This window comes from Apteryx mantelli, chromosome 19, assembly GCF_036417845.1.
Source record: "Apteryx mantelli isolate bAptMan1 chromosome 19, bAptMan1.hap1, whole genome shotgun sequence".
Lineage (NCBI taxonomy): Eukaryota > Metazoa > Chordata > Aves > Apterygiformes > Apterygidae > Apteryx > Apteryx mantelli.
This window is the reverse complement of record NC_089996.1, coordinates 8,975,099-8,989,966: the sequence shown is the minus strand read 5'-3', so window position 1 is coordinate 8,989,966 and position 14,868 is coordinate 8,975,099. Positions and strand designations below refer to the sequence as shown.

The 14,868-nt window shown below is 52.8% G+C and overlaps 1 protein-coding gene and 1 long non-coding RNA gene across 5 annotated transcripts in view; one reads left to right on the top strand and one right to left on the bottom strand.

Annotated features, from left to right (window-relative positions):
* Positions 1-11,919, bottom strand: part of PRPSAP1 (phosphoribosyl pyrophosphate synthetase associated protein 1) — a 32,923-nt gene extending 21,004 nt beyond the window's left edge. For 2 of the 4 annotated variants that reach the window (XM_013943738.2, XM_013943739.2), the window contains exon 1: positions 9,760-9,968. In XM_013943738.2, coding sequence (XP_013799192.1) covers positions 9,760-9,923 — 164 coding nt within the window. In that variant the 5' untranslated portion in view covers positions 9,924-9,968. Of the gene's footprint in view, positions 1-9,406; positions 9,447-9,759; positions 9,969-10,885 lie in introns of those variants that run through there. The other 2 variants (XM_067308555.1, XM_067308556.1) reach the window with 2 other exon arrangements.
* LOC136993695 (uncharacterized) lies at positions 10,012-11,927 on the top strand. Its single transcript, XR_010886104.1, has 2 exons — positions 10,012-10,330; positions 10,877-11,927. It is a non-coding gene; the product is annotated as an uncharacterized lncRNA (long non-coding RNA).
* The last annotated feature ends 2,941 nt before the right edge of the window (positions 11,928-14,868 follow it).

The following is a 14,868-nucleotide window of genomic DNA, read 5'->3' as shown; positions in this document are numbered from 1 at the left end:
CAGAATCCAGCGGATACATTTCAGCGCAGGCTGCGCGCGCCCTGCAGCGGGGCCAGCGTAGCCCCTCCGAGTGGCCGCTTGGCTATCGCTTTGCCGCAGTCAAAGTCAAGGCTGGGCGACTGCACCTCAGGTGGATCCGGTGCACTGTGGAACTAAACATTAATGATCTACTAAGACGAGATTAATGGCAACTGAGTCACTTTTTTACTCCCCTCCCTTTTTTCAACCTTCCCCCTGAGATAACTCAGCTGACTGAAGAGAGTTTAACCTCAAGTTTTTGGATTTTTCATATTACTCCCTCCTCTTCTCAAATATCAAGCCCAGAACATCCATCGCAAAGACTGCAGCCCCCCATCCCCCTTTCATTTTATTTTTTTTTAGCTCTTCATTATGTAATAAAGATTCATTTTGAAAAGCATTTTAAAAGGCTCCACGAGGCAGACTATTCCCGCTGGTGACATTTCTGTATTTAACTGTTCTGACAAGTAATCCATTAAGGAGTATTTAGAGGCAAGTGTGCTTTAAGCAGAAGCCTCAGCTGAGAGACACTGCATCCGTGAGACACGTGGGATAAGGGCATTGCTGCAACTCAGCTGGCCCGAGCTCTGGGCAAGTCCCTTCCTGCCTTCTGGGTCTTTTCAGGCAACATTGAACACACTGAATGGCAGTCACTTCTTGTCTGCGCGTATACTATATTTATTTGGATGCATGCAGAAATCTTGTGAATCAGGACTAACCCTAATAAAGCCTATATTGGAGAGAAGAGGATGATCCTTGTGTCTGTATCACATGCGTGCCCAGAATCATCTCTGGAAAGATCAGTGATTTTAAACCGAGGGCGGGTGTCACAGCTAATATCATCCCAAATTACCTTATCCTCCCTCTCAGGAGTCCTCCTCGTTGTATCCTTTGGAGGAGAACATCAAGTAACAGGAGTCGCTGCACTGTAGGTGCAGGCAGGCAGACATGCAGCACCGATATTTGTTCAGGCTTTGCCCCCACCCCCCACACAGGCTAAACATCCCATCCTGGTATTCTTGCAAGATATCCCTCTGCAGGGGGACCGGGAGGGGATCTGAGATCTGAGCTGCAGGCCTGGGCCCCATCCCACGGGCCTGTTTGCTGATCCTCAGGGCAGGAAGAGAAAGTACAGGTCCTTTTCCTAACTTCGGCAAGAGACAAGTCTGTGGTGGGCTTTTCCCCACCGTCTGCCTCTTTTAGCAGTCAGTATCTCTCCATCTCCTGAGCCACAAACTCAGCCTCATACCTAAACTGTCAAAGATTTGCTTTTTCAGGAGCAATGAGCAAGTTGATGAGCATGACAGCTCGGCACTGGCACGCTGCTGGTCAGACACTAACTTCTGGTCTCGGCTATCTTGGAGCTGGACTGGAAAGCGTGCCTAGAATAACTGCGGCAACAAATACTCTAATGCAATGATATATTTGCTTAACTGCTACAAAGCACTTATTTGGCGCCCACACGTTCTCTCAGCACTGCCCTGCTCGCCCATTTGGCAAGCACATCGTGCCACAACTGGAGCTACTCCAGCTACTCTCCAGAGCTTGAGAGTAAACTTCTGAACCAAGAATCACGCGCGTTGACGTCTGCATGCCCAGCTTGTGCCAGCCGCGCTGCAGGCCCCTTGTTTTCACCAGGCTTCCTCAGCACTAACCAGCGTTACTTTGCTCAGCAGATATCTGTTGCAAATGCTGATGTTTCCCTGCTAGCTGTCAGGTGTCGTTCTGCCGATCAGTTCAGCTGTCACATAGCCAAGGTTGTCACCTATGAACAAGCCATGGTGGCAGCAGAGGGACTGCAGAGGGGCAGGCTATGCTGTGGCTTGCACAGAGCAGTAACCAGCCGAGCTTGGCCACAAACTGCAGCATCAGCCAGCTACCATGCAGTCCAGCAAGCCACCCAAACTCTTAGTTCAGCATCTCTCACCTGTCCCGCTAAGCTAAAACGGGCAACTGCAATACAAAAGCGTCCTTAGTACCACCGTTTCAAAACTGAGCAGGCAGCTGGTCAAGCAAAGCCGAGCTCTGGGAACCCCAGGGACCAACTCGCAGGCTGCATCACAGTAAAGGTGAGCTCTCCAGGTGAGATCCGTCAAGTGCTCGCTTCTGTCCTGCGGCTCGATGGGATCACGCTGTCTTTCTGATGGCAGAGTCGGGCGCTTAGACTCACTGATGTCTGGCCTAATTCCTGCCAAGGCATCCAACTCGAAAGCTTGAGAATCACACACACACACAAAATGAAAACAGTGGGGGGAAAAAATGGTTAATGACTCAAACCTGTTCTTCCATGACTGCATGGCCAGTGTTGCGAGCTCACTTTGGAGGAACACGCATTTTGGCTTCACTGCAGGCAACACGTTCTCACCTCACCATTTGAAAAAAACTCCCCATGAATGAAAGCATAGAGCTGCCCTTAGCCAGTCCTGGACCTCATGGCAGGATAGTGGCTACAGCAGGAGGGAAAGCTTCAAAACCAATCCAGCTAGCCACATCTCAGCAAAACACCCCTTGGAAGGTGGCACATTCAATGCTAAGCGGTGGAAAACAAACCTAGCGGAGGTTTGAGATGCCTCGTGAGGATGTGACCGGCAAGGTCCCAGCTACGCACAAGAAGAAACAAGAGCCCGATACACTGCTACTCAGACAGCACGGCAGCAACGTAGTTTCTCTGCTACTGAAAGAAGAAGTTGGAAAGCAAGTTTGCTCCCTGATGGGAAGAAGGACACTAAACAGTTCAGCATGTGGAACATGGATACAGATAACAGAACAGACAGTAAGAAGCTGACAACTGAAAGAACTGAGTGGATCGTAGATTGCTCTGGTCAGGCAATAAATCCCACATCTGCACCAACTGTTGACTGCAAGTAAACAAGACAGGCAGCAATGGGAAGGATACGAGATAAAACTCCCTGCGTATGTCGTACATCAACCCTGCCAGCAACGTTTTACAATCTTCCGAGCAGTAGCCGTGGAGGATAGAGCAACAGGCAGTTTCACCAAAGCGCTCTACATCAGTTTAGGTATGTTTACCCAAGGCGCACACCTTCCCCCAAATCTGTTTGCCTAAGCCAAGACTTCAGCCTTTGAGGAATTCTGATAAAACCTTGATTTAGTCATGGCTATTAAAGAAGCGGGACTGTTTGTGCGACTCCCATTGGAAAGTCCTGAATTCTCCAGGATTTGCGTCAAGAAGGAGATTTGCATAGAAGTCAAGGGTAGAGCAGAGCCTTAGCCATGAAATGGACTCTGAGCAACCATTTGTAACCGAGTAGAGAGATAAATCCCTGCTTCCCATTGCCTCTCCCTTGTTTCCCTCCACCTCCAGCTCTTTTCTCTCTAAATTCTCCCCTTGCAAAAGCTCCCAATTGCTCATCGCTTTAGGCATCGAGGAATTAAATTGATAGCAAGAACTATGTTTGCATTTGGCTTCAGGAGTAAGAGCATAACAGTATGAACAGGAGCTATCAGAATTACTGGGTCAAGTTGCCGCGGACATGGGTAGATCTATACTAGAGAGAAAAAAAAAAGGCTGCTAGTACAGGTCATTCAGACCATGAACCCCAGCAGAGAGAGAGAGCTTTTTCTGGCAAAAAGGATGCTTTAGGTATTAAAGCTAAATCATGTCTCCAAGCAAAGTAAGCTTCACTGACAAAAGTCCTATTATGTCGTGCTTTATTTGGCTACAGCGGGGCTTCTGCTGATACAGAACCATTTAAGACAGGAGAATGGCAAGGCTGATTTCACAGTATTTACAAAATCTCACTTGCTGACCAGCCCCACGGGGACATCAGAGCACAAGTTCACATCTGGAAGCTCCTTTCTCCAAGCAAAGGAGACAGAAACTCAGTTTGGGGTTGTTTTTGTTTTTAAAGGCAACAGTCTTCAGACCTGGGATCTGTTCCAAAAGCTACGCACGTACTGTCCCATCAAGCCCAGCGGAGAGGGCCGGGCGCAGCAAGGACCGAGGGTATCATTACTTTACATAGCTCCCAGCTTTTAAAGAGCTTTCAATGCCATTTCGGCACCTGGTTTCACTGTGTAACTACTCGCTGCTGCCGAAAGGAAAAGCCCTGCTCCCCACTCTCCTCTGCCAGCCGTCCTTGCACGAGCTTGGTCACCGACCAGACTCCTCTGGGGGCTAATAACACCTAAGAGAGAAATTCTGTATATGGCTTTACAAAACTACTCCGAGAGCAATGACCAGTGAAAATTTATATTGATCTGGAGTATCCCTCCCCGTAAATACTGCCCAGGAAAGAAGATCTAACTTGCTGCAGTCTTGACGCATGCCAGGAAGATAATCCGGGTAGTATGCGCAGCTTAATATAAGCTCTGTCTTAAATTCACTGCCTAAATGCAAACAGCCCAGAAGTCACCTACAGTTTAATGAGCAAGGAAGAGAGAGACTGCAGTATTTTAGGAAATGCAGCTAGGTTGTATTAGAGCTTGCTTAAAAATGTTCCTCTGAAGACTGTCAAAAACCCACTATAGGAGACTCCGGAGACAAAGGACAGTCAGTTAAAAGAGACTTTATGTTCAGCTGAATCAAAATTCAAGAGGCAAACCTAACTTGCAGCATTTCACGGCATGAAAGCACGTTGCAATACCACCGGGAAGCGCTCTGTCTCTCAGCCCGTGCTGCCTTTCCCCCTCCTACTCTCTGACAAACACCTTAAAAACATTCATAAAATTATCTCTGAATGAAACTTATGGCCAGATCACGGTGCAAAAATTCAACTTGAACGGAGAATGCTGTATCCAGATGAAGCCCTTGACTATGATACGGTTTTATTCTGGCATTAACCTCTTCATTACAAGCACTTTTACTAGTCTCAGCTCTGCAAATAGCCTAGTCTCCCCGCACCTACGGACTTGCTGAACCGCTGCGGACCCTGGACGGTGCTGGAGCCGACACGACGGGATCTGCTCTGTGCTTGGCCTTGGCCGGCAGAGGGCAAAGAAAGCTACAGCCCGAGTCTGCATTGCTTTTCTCATGTTCGAGCAAGCCTTCAAATAAAGGCCACAGCCAACTGGTCCAGCTAGCACAGCGGCAGCTCTACCGTGTATTTCCTAATCTCTCGATTCAAGACCAGATCTGGAAAAGAAAAGGAAACAGAGAAGGCTTTCGGCATAAAGGCAATCTGGTCAGATATCGTTATAATCTTTTTAGCTCCCTTCTGCCTCACTCCTTCTCCCCAGCATGACTGGCTACTTGAAGAACGGTCCTTGCTTCTCATCTGGGACTTCCCTCCGGAGCCATTTAGCGCCCGCATCACTTGTTCCAGCCATTACAAAAGCTGTGCAGCCGAATCACTCGCAAGCACTGCAGTTTCCTCTGCTCTTACCAGTCTGCTGCTCATGAAGGAACTTACCCTAAATCTGACATCGGCCAGCATAAAGGCCATGGGGCAAAACAAATTTGCTCAGTCGTGTTACCGGCTCCATCTAAGTTGCACCGAGAAACTCGCAGCATACTTCAAACTCCAACCGCTCCACGTTCTCCAGTGCTCCTACTCCAGCATTGTGCTCCTTCTGAATCCTGCTCCTTCTGCATCCTGCTCCAACTACGCTATTTTGTAGCTGGTTGTTCATTTCCTTTTGCCAAAAAACTTGATGCAGTTTTACCCTGTAATATCTGTGAGCTTCCTGCCACGGTGCTTCACATCCTCTGAGGGAAACAGGTTGTTGCTATCTGCTGGCCTTCCAGAGCACCACGCTCGAGCTCCTTCCCAAAGGTCGAACGGGACTTGCAGACAGGAGGGAACAGGAGCACCAGGTTACTGTGATCTGACTCCCCTGTACCATCCTCTCTTGTGCTCTATCGCTTACCGAGATGACCTGACAAGGATGGCTGACCTTGCTTTTCCTGCATCTCATCAGAAACGCTCCTTCCTTCAGCTAGGGAAAGTTGCTATGAGTCCTCCTAAAACACTATCTCTTCCAAAAGCAGAGCTCACCTTCAGCTCAGTCGCAGAAAGCACTGCCTCAGTTTTACAGCACTGTTTACAGGGCTCTACATGATCAAAGAGCAGAACAGGAAATCTCCATCTTTTCCTTATTACTCCACACTGTTGAGGCTCACAGCATTCCTTTCCTCTCAAGATCACCGTCATTTTCCAGGCTGCAAACCGAATGAATGTTTAGAGCATACACACCCATGCTTTGTGATGAGTTTAGGGTAACGTCGTGTTGCAGATAACGCAGAGCTGCCGGAGCACCGGGGAGGTGTTAGCACGCTTCAGGCAACAGTCCCCTCCAGCCAAAAACACGGGCAGCGAGGGGAACGTAACATCTGCACCCTCTGTGCCAAACGCTGCGTTCAGAGGGAGGAGAACTAAATGCATCTGTCCGACTCCAGAGATTAGAAAGACTTGCTAGACCTCCTCCCTCCCCCTACCAGCACACAGGGCCCATTAGGGATCACCACTGGTCACAGAAATTATCTTTCTCTCTTGCAAAAGCAGCTTGTAATCAGGTGCCAAGTGTCCTAATTACAGCGGAGGTTTTCTTTCCATCTGGGAAAGACTTAAAAAAAAAAAAAATCCCACTCAATTTACATGATACAAATGAACATAGGGTTTTATTTATTCTTCAGTGTTCCTGAATCTAAGCATCTTTATTATTTAGGAGTTTCAACGTATTTGGTTCTCATAAATCAGCACTATCTCCTCTCCCTGGCAGAAGCTACCATAAATAAAAGCTCTGAAAATTCAGAAGGAAAGTCAGATCAACCATTTAGTCACTCATCCTATAACCAGAGAAGTATGCATAATAGGAAATTGTAAGGATCGGAAGCGTGCCAGAATGCCACGCTCAGAGGCTGAATCGAAAGCAAATCTGGAAGTTTTGCACGAAATGAGGCAAGGAGATTGACATGAAGCAGACATCTGAAAGCTGTTCAGATTGCTCCTCCCCAGCCTCGAGGTTTTGTGGGTTTTTTTCAAAAAAGGATAAACCAGGAGGACTCAAGTATTGATTTTAACTCAAGAAGGGGATCTTCAGAGTGCTCTTTTTACCCAGCTGGTTATGTACTGAATATCCCAAGCAGATTCCGGGGGTATTTCTAGGGCTTGCTTACCTTTCTTATAACGGCTGCAGCATACAGACTCTGCTCTCTCCCCGCTCTGTCCCACACCCCTTTGCACCAGCGTCGCTAAAATAAACCACCTTCGACTCTTGACTCCCTCCTAACACAGCACTTCAGCGTGACAGCCAGCTCCACCGGCATCACACCTACAGGCAAAGAGCGACAGAGCCTGGACGGAGGCAGCGTCTCAAAGGGCCCTACTCCTAATATTGCGTGTTGTTTTAAAGTTCTTTTACTACTTATGCTAAAGGTCATAAAAAAACTTTAAAAAAAACGCACAATATTAGACAGACTCACCCTTATAAGACTGCTCCAACTCTATTTTAGGGTGCAACTGCCCTCCCCAGCAAAGTACACGCTGGGATGTGACACGGGGGGAAAGGCAGCAGTCACGCATCTTTTGCAACCTGAAAAAACAAGGGAGGTATTATAAACCTGCTGCAAGAGCCCCTGAGCTCCGAGGGGAAGTCGGCACAAAACCACAACACAAGAAGAGGCTGAAAATGCACTGGGTTTTCAGGACTTTTTACTTTGGAGAAATCTGTGTTATTAACAGTTCCAGATTTTGCACCCCGCTCCCACAAAACCGCTCCACACCTTTCCACTTCTAAGTGGTCACTATTCCCATTTTACAGATGGGGAAGCTACGCGTATTTAAGCTTCGCTTTAAGCAGTAGCTATAAATCACACTATTGTGCTAATATGAGCACTCAAGCGCCCAACTTCTTTACTGATGTTATAGCCCAGGCAAAAAGACTAAACCACCTCTTAAAAGCTTATTTTGTGAGGGACAGCCAGGACATCACTCTCACGATTCTGCTGTCGCTTCTCAGAGCATCACTGAACACCCCGGACCGGGTTAGAGCCCTTTACCGTGTCTGGGGATACCTGCGCTCCCATACGTGGAGAAGGAACGCCAAACATTTCTAAAACCTCGCACCTATCGCCACTCAACGGAGAAAAGCGAACATAAACAGAGCAGGTTACGTAGCCAGCTGTGCGCCACAACCGCTGGAAGCCTGCTCCACGTCGTTCCCCACTACGGCTTTAAGAGACGGTCAATTATTTTTAAGACAAAGGGCAGAGGATAAAGAACGGCTGTTTACTCTTCCAGCCCTGAGAACTTGGAACTTGTCCCCTCGCTCCCAGGAGGGTTCTGCTATATCCCATGTTGACGCAACAGGACAGGCCTTAGTGAAAGCACGCCCCATCCGCTGCCGCAGAACTAACTGTTTTTTAAGTAGAGTTTATTTTCAGAGCTGTACCGGTGAAGGCAAAGCAATAGGGAACTGACTAAATATAGCAAACCCCCCCCCCCCAAAGTAGCCCTTTCCGCTCTCAGATACAAAGACTTCCCTCCCCACCTCTCATCCAAAGAGGGCTCAGCTCGTCGGTGTTCCCCTCCATCCGTCCCATCAACACCAGCGATCCCGGACAAACAGCACAGTCAGCTTCACGGGGATTATCCGCGCTGAGGACTGAACGCACGGGTTATTAAGCTAGCCAGACGCCTATCAAAACATTCTTGCAGTTTAAGAACGCAGCGCACCTATTTCTGGTGCCGGTTTAATCGTTCCCAATTTAAACATTCCCCTTGGAGATGAAAATGGGTGGACAGCTGCCTCTAAACGGTAGCAAGGATGCTGTCCGCCGTGGCAGGCCAAAAGGCACCGAGGACCCCTGATTTTGGGAGCAGCTTCCTACGCTCTGTAGCTGAGAGGAAGCAGAAAGGAAACCCCAAACCAGCTTCAGGATGACGGCTTCCCTGGCTCAGCACTAAACAGATGCCTGTTCCTTAGAAAAGCCCCTTCAGCCACGTGCGCCCTGCTTGCTGTTTGCCCTGATTTGAACCAAACTAATCCAAAACAAAGAATCGAGTGGGAGGAAAAACTCAGCATTGCTCTGCGCACTAAAAAACGGGAGCTGTGTTTCGGAGCCGACTGTTACGCACCTCATTCAACAGGACCTAACGTGTCCGTCCCTGCCGAGCCGCGGTCACGTTCTGCCCAATTGATGGGCTGACAAAAGGGGCATGCTTTTGTTCCTAAATTAAGCTTTCTTTCATTAGCATGGGCTGCCCACCTGTTCCACCACATCTAAAAACCGGTTAATGCACTTTGGTTAGTACAAACGTTGGTGCTGCACCCAGGTTTGCACAGGCAGCACTCCCCACGCTCCAAGCAACAAAGCTGTCACGCAAACGAAGTTACAAACACTTTGCCACAAAAAGCAGCAGAGAAAGTTTTGAGCATCTCCCAAAGCAAGTAAACACTTTCTGACGTCTGTTTAGACAAGTCTCACCTTCTCCCTTTCAAGAAGTAACAGTCCTCAGCTGCAATCCAGACTTTCCAGCACGGAAATTGGTGTTAAAGACACAAGATAGAGAAAACCACTGGTCCGTTTTCATCACTACATCCTAACGAGTTATCAGGAGAGATCGGCCGGCATGGAGTAGGAGGAAGACGGAGCTGTGAACACTCCCAGTTTAAAACCTCCACAGCAAAGGTGTTTGCAGCACAGCCACACCAGCGAGGTGCCTCTGGCGCGGGGACGCGGGAGGACGCGAGAATCCTTTTGAGCCAGTTTGAAACCAGCCTCCCTCCGACGACGACGAGCGCTCGCGGAAAAAGAAACTTGAAAGAGGAGGAACTTACTCTGTGATCCTCTTTGCCAGCTCGGTGCAGGCCGCCGTGGAGTTTGCCGAGAAGACGCGGTAGCCACTTCTGGCCGCGTTCATTGCCGAGGAAGCATGCGAACCCCTCGGAGCGCGAAAGTGAGAAAAAACAGATTTATAAGGCAACAACAGCTTCCGTGGCATCCTTTTCTTCCTCTCCACCACTATCGCCGCCCCTTAAGGGGTGGGAAGGAGGAGGAGAAGGAGGAGGAGGAGGAGGAGGAGGGTAACCCTTCTGCTACCTAGGATCTTGCTGGTTTACTCTTATTGCAAAGTGTAAAAGAAGTGTGTGTGTGTGGGGGGGGGGATATGCCTATAAAAAACCGCAGCAGCCGCAGCACGCTCAGAGGGACGCCGGGCCGGTGCAGAAAGGGATAAGCCAGGCCTCGGCTAACTCTTCCTCTGCTTCCAGACGTGCTCCTGCCCTTATCCCAGGCCCAGCCGGGGCCCCCCGAAGCGCCCGGGGGGGCACGGCCGCCTCCCGGGGCAGAGGGCAGCCAGGCCGAGGAGCCTTTCGCGGGCAGCAGGTTAAAGACGAAGCCAAGAGGCAGGTGAAGCCGGGGAGCGGGGAGGCTGCGACACGACGCGCGGGGACGGAGCGGGGAGGCAGGGAGAGGAAGCGGGGGAAGAGAGCGGGCAAGCGAGGTGCTGCCCCCCCCCCCCAGCACCCACAGGGGCCCTTGGGGGAGGGGGGTGAGCTTGGAAAAGGGGGACTTGGGCTGGGGGGAGGCTGGAAAGGGGGGGGTGAAATTCCCCGTGGGGCCAGGGGGAGCCCTGGGAGAGGCGTATCCCTGCTGGGGGAGGGCCCAGTGGGGCTGAGGGTCCCCCGTGAGGAGAAGGGGTCCCTGCGGGGCCGGGGCTGCGAGGGCGGCGCGGGCTCTGCCCCCCCCCAACACAGAGCGAGGAGAGTTCCGCCACCCGGCGCCGTCCACAGAGACGCGCGGCTAGAGCGCCGCTCCCCTCGGCGGCCATTTTCTCCGCGGGGAGTGACCGCCCCCCCCCAGCGCCCGCAGCCATCTTAAGTGAGGGCACGACCCCCCCCCCCCGGAATAACGGCGGGAGGGGTGTGCGGGGGATATTATCTCTTTCCCGAACAGCGCCGGTACCTGCGGTGAGGACGTAAGAACGGGGCAACCCCCCCCCACTCCTCAGGAGCAGCCTCCGCGTCCGCAGGGGCGGGTGCAACGCGCCGCGACCGGCTCCCCCTCTGCCGGGCGGTGCGAGGCACTTCCTTGGCTCAGTGGCGGCGGCTTCACTTCCAGAGCCCAAGATGGCCGCCTCACGGGCGGCCCAACGGAAGCGCCGCAGCGGGCGCTCTGGTGCCGCTCGCTGGCAGCCGGGGGGCGTGGCGCGGCCCGCGACGGCCGTTGGCGACGGGCCATGGCGGCGCTGCTGAGGGGCCGGCGGCTGCCAGCGGGCCGCCTTGAAGGCAGCCGGCCAGGCCCGGCTATCGCCCTGCAGTCGGCCGGGTTGCTTCGTCATGGGGTGATTTGGGTGGAAGAGCTCCCCAGCGGTCGCCGAGCCCTGAGCACCGCGTTCTCGCGGCCTCCCTGGAGGGCAGGGCTCGGGCTGCGGCAGCTGGCCGCGGTTAAGAACAAGCGGGGTGCGATTAAAGGGCTTAGGGGGAGCGAGCAGGGAGAGGACGGTTTCCCCCGAGGAGCACACGGAGGCCGTGCGCTGCCCACCGCGCGTGGCAGCCGCGGCGCCCGTGCGAGGCCGTCGGGGCCGCTGCCGGGGTGCCACAGGGCAGGCAGCCTGCCCCAGGCTTCGTTTTCCTTTAGGCTTGCTCGCCCGCTCTCCTCGCTACCGATAGCCCAGGGAAAGACGTCACTTGGCATCTTTTACGAAAGCAGCCGAGCAGAACAGCCTCGGTCGTTGGCTTCCCCCTCCTAATCCTAGCACGTCTCCCTTGTGGCTACATGTCACCAGCAATCCCCATCTTGCTTTTGGGTCTCAGCCTCCCAGCAGAGAGGCTGCCAGAGAGATACGAGCGATCAGCAGAAGCCGAACGTGCTCTCTGTATCCATCCTCAGGTGGATATGCAACGTCAGCCCAGAGGATCTTGGGGGACCTGACTTGTAGACAAAGTCTCCCTTAAGCACAAGCACTAATGACTTATCTAACCAGAAAATAAACTTTCTGCTCCAAACCCAGTCTCACAGCTCTTTTTTTGGCCCAGGAAGGTCAACACAAAGTGCACTTCATATTGTGGGGAAGGCAAACAGCACTAATTCGTTCACCGCGATAGCCCCGCATTGTTTTCTTTGCCCTGCAGGAAGAGGTTTTCCTGACAGTTTTCTAAGAAAGCCATTATGTAAGGGCACTGCAAGATGAAGCATATCAGCTGCTGGCCTATTTTCTTCTGGCTAACATGCCAAGAATTGCAGCACAGCCCTGGGACAAGGGGAGAAGAGGAGAGAGCTCACAGTGGGTTTTCTCCAGCACTCCTTGGAGGATGTACATCTCTTATTCAGTAGCATCCTTCCCTGCTTCCAGCTGCCGGGATGCTCTGGTACGTGCCAGCCGCCGTGTTTGGTGGCACAACAGCACCGTTAGGGCAGTTGTCTCTATGGGGATACCTGCTTTTGGAAAAATTTGATGTTTAGCTAGGAGCTGCAGCATCTCTAAGTCCCCTTTCATTGAAGCAGGGCATGTGCTGGTGGTCATGAAAAACTGTTTCTCTCCAAGCCTCATTAAAAAACAGCATCCTTAATGCGGAGGAGATACAAATGCATCATTGCCCCCTCCTCCATATATTGCATTGCACCTCTCAAGCACCGGGATGGAAAGTTTTGTCTCCCTTCACCATATCTGGTGGCTTTTTTTTTTGGTCACTGCAGCATCTGAGCCATCCCCACCTCTTCCTTGAGAATCACTCAGGACCAGCCAAGCAGTTATTTTGCTGGTGTTTGAGTCAGGAGAGTTCCTGAGTAGTTGGGTGTACTCTGACAGCAGGATGAGGCTCCTGGTGCTCAGCATGGCTCACCCGTCACAGCCATCAGCTCTGCCTTGACAGGCTGCCAAGCGCAGCAGAACAGGCTGCAGGAAGGAAGTCACATGCCGGCACTCGAACTAGGCCAGGATTTACGCCGTTGCCTTTGCTGGTACCTGGGCTTGGAGGGTTGAGGTGAGCCACTGCATGGCCATCATCTCCTCTTTGCTGCAGGGGCAGATCCAGGGTTATTCTTCCAACTAAAGAGGCCAAAGGGACTTGACCAAGGGCACCCAGGGAGTCAGTGGCAGAGCTGGGAACCAAGATCTCCTCTTCTCTTCCTCCAGAGGTTAAATCCCCTGCAATGCTAGGAAGATCCCCAGCTCACTTGTCACCAGTGATCTGGATGCATAGGGAGAGCGGAGGAGCAGAGCAGGAAGGCATCCACAGTTGCGTCCATGAACATACTGATGTTTTGGACATTGCTCAGTTCACCAGAGGAGCAGACGCTTAGATCAACTCCAAGGTCTGCCTTGACCAAGCAGAAAGAGGCGTCTGACTGCACAGCAAAGCTCCTGACCCGACATCCCTCCTGCACTGCAGGCAACAGGTTTGCTGTTGGCCATAGGCTGCAAAAGCCAAGTGTGATACTTGCTGGGTCACCTGGTGCCTCTCAGACTCCCCTCTGTTCCGTGAAGATCCTTCATCCCCACCATGTCCCCACAAGGGTTATTCTAGCCTTGCCTCGAGGAGAGCCCAACTGCCGTGGCCCCTCTTGTTTCCAGATCTCGGTGTTAAGACGAGGCGAGAGCTAACAGGATCAGCTGCCTGGATTCACTCCGTGCTTCCAAGATGACAGCATTTTAAATCGCTCGCTGCAGCGTAGCCAGGCGTGCTGCGCTAATCCGACCTTCAGGCTAGCGATAACTCTGCAGCCCGAGATGGATCAGCAGCGTCTGTTCGCCAGGCCACCAAAACCCCCCGTCTCTGGCATCCCCCAGCTCCTGAGCTACCCGGCCTGGGGCCTGGCTGTCCCTCGGTGCCGCGCAGCGATGCACGTTCAGCAGCAGCTGTGCAGGAACCTGCTGCCCTGCAAGCGACAGTCATCTGACAGCGGTCACGGGATCCGTGCTGCAGCAGTTCTGTTGTCACAAGTTGCTGGCTTCATCCTTCAAAGGGAAGAAACTGGAGGGAAGAAGAAAAAAATGGAGGGGGGGAGACAGACTATTTTTGTGGTTTAGGAAGCTGGCTGCCTCCCAAGGCCCCTCCTGTACCCATCAGGGAAGCAGCAGCAGCTCCCAGGGGAGCGGGGACACCCCAAAGGATGGGGACAGCAAGGAGAGGCTCCTACAGGGACACCCTGGAGAAGGCAGCAGCAGGGACAAGCCCCAGCCCAGCTCCTGGGTGGAGGAGAGCAAGGGGTACCTGCCCCAGGAGCGAGACCCAGCGCAGCAGGGTCCCAGCAAGGGCTAGGCCTGAAGGAAGGGATACCTGCAGCCCACAGCACCATCACAGGGTGCTCAGCACCCTTCCAAAGCCCCCTGGGACAGGGGCTCTCCTCTACAGCTCACCCCAACCCCCTGCACCCAGCCTACCCTGCTGCCCTCCTCTTTTAAGGCCCTTCCCTCCCTGCGGTTCAGGTGTGCTGGAGCAGGGCTGATTAACCCCTTCCCACCTGGAGCCGGCTCTGCACCTTCCCCCCGCGGCCTGGTGGTGCCCCCGGGAGCCCTGCTCAGCGCCAAGCCGGCTCCTCGCTTGGCGGCTCAGCACACCAGCCTGGCACGGGTGCTGCGGGAGCCGGGTGGGCGCGGGTGCTGCCGGGCACCGCCGTAGGCTGACTCGCTCCTTCCAGAGTTTTCCCACCCGTTTTTAGCAGGCTCTGGCCAGCGACCTGCTCCATCGCCTGATCGGCTGCTGTTTCCCACCCAGGCTGCGACTCACCCTGCCGCAGCAGGCTTTGGGGTCAGTCTGACCCTTCTGGATGAATCTGTCCAGATGTCCCGGCTCACACCCACCACCTTGGACATCGTATTGGGCCCAGGGATACGTTAGCCTGGGCGTTAATACACCGGGGACGCCAGTCACTGTCGCTAGTGCCGTGCTGTGATTTGCGGCTGTAACGCGAGGGCTGGCTGACGGCCAGGACAGGGTGGGACA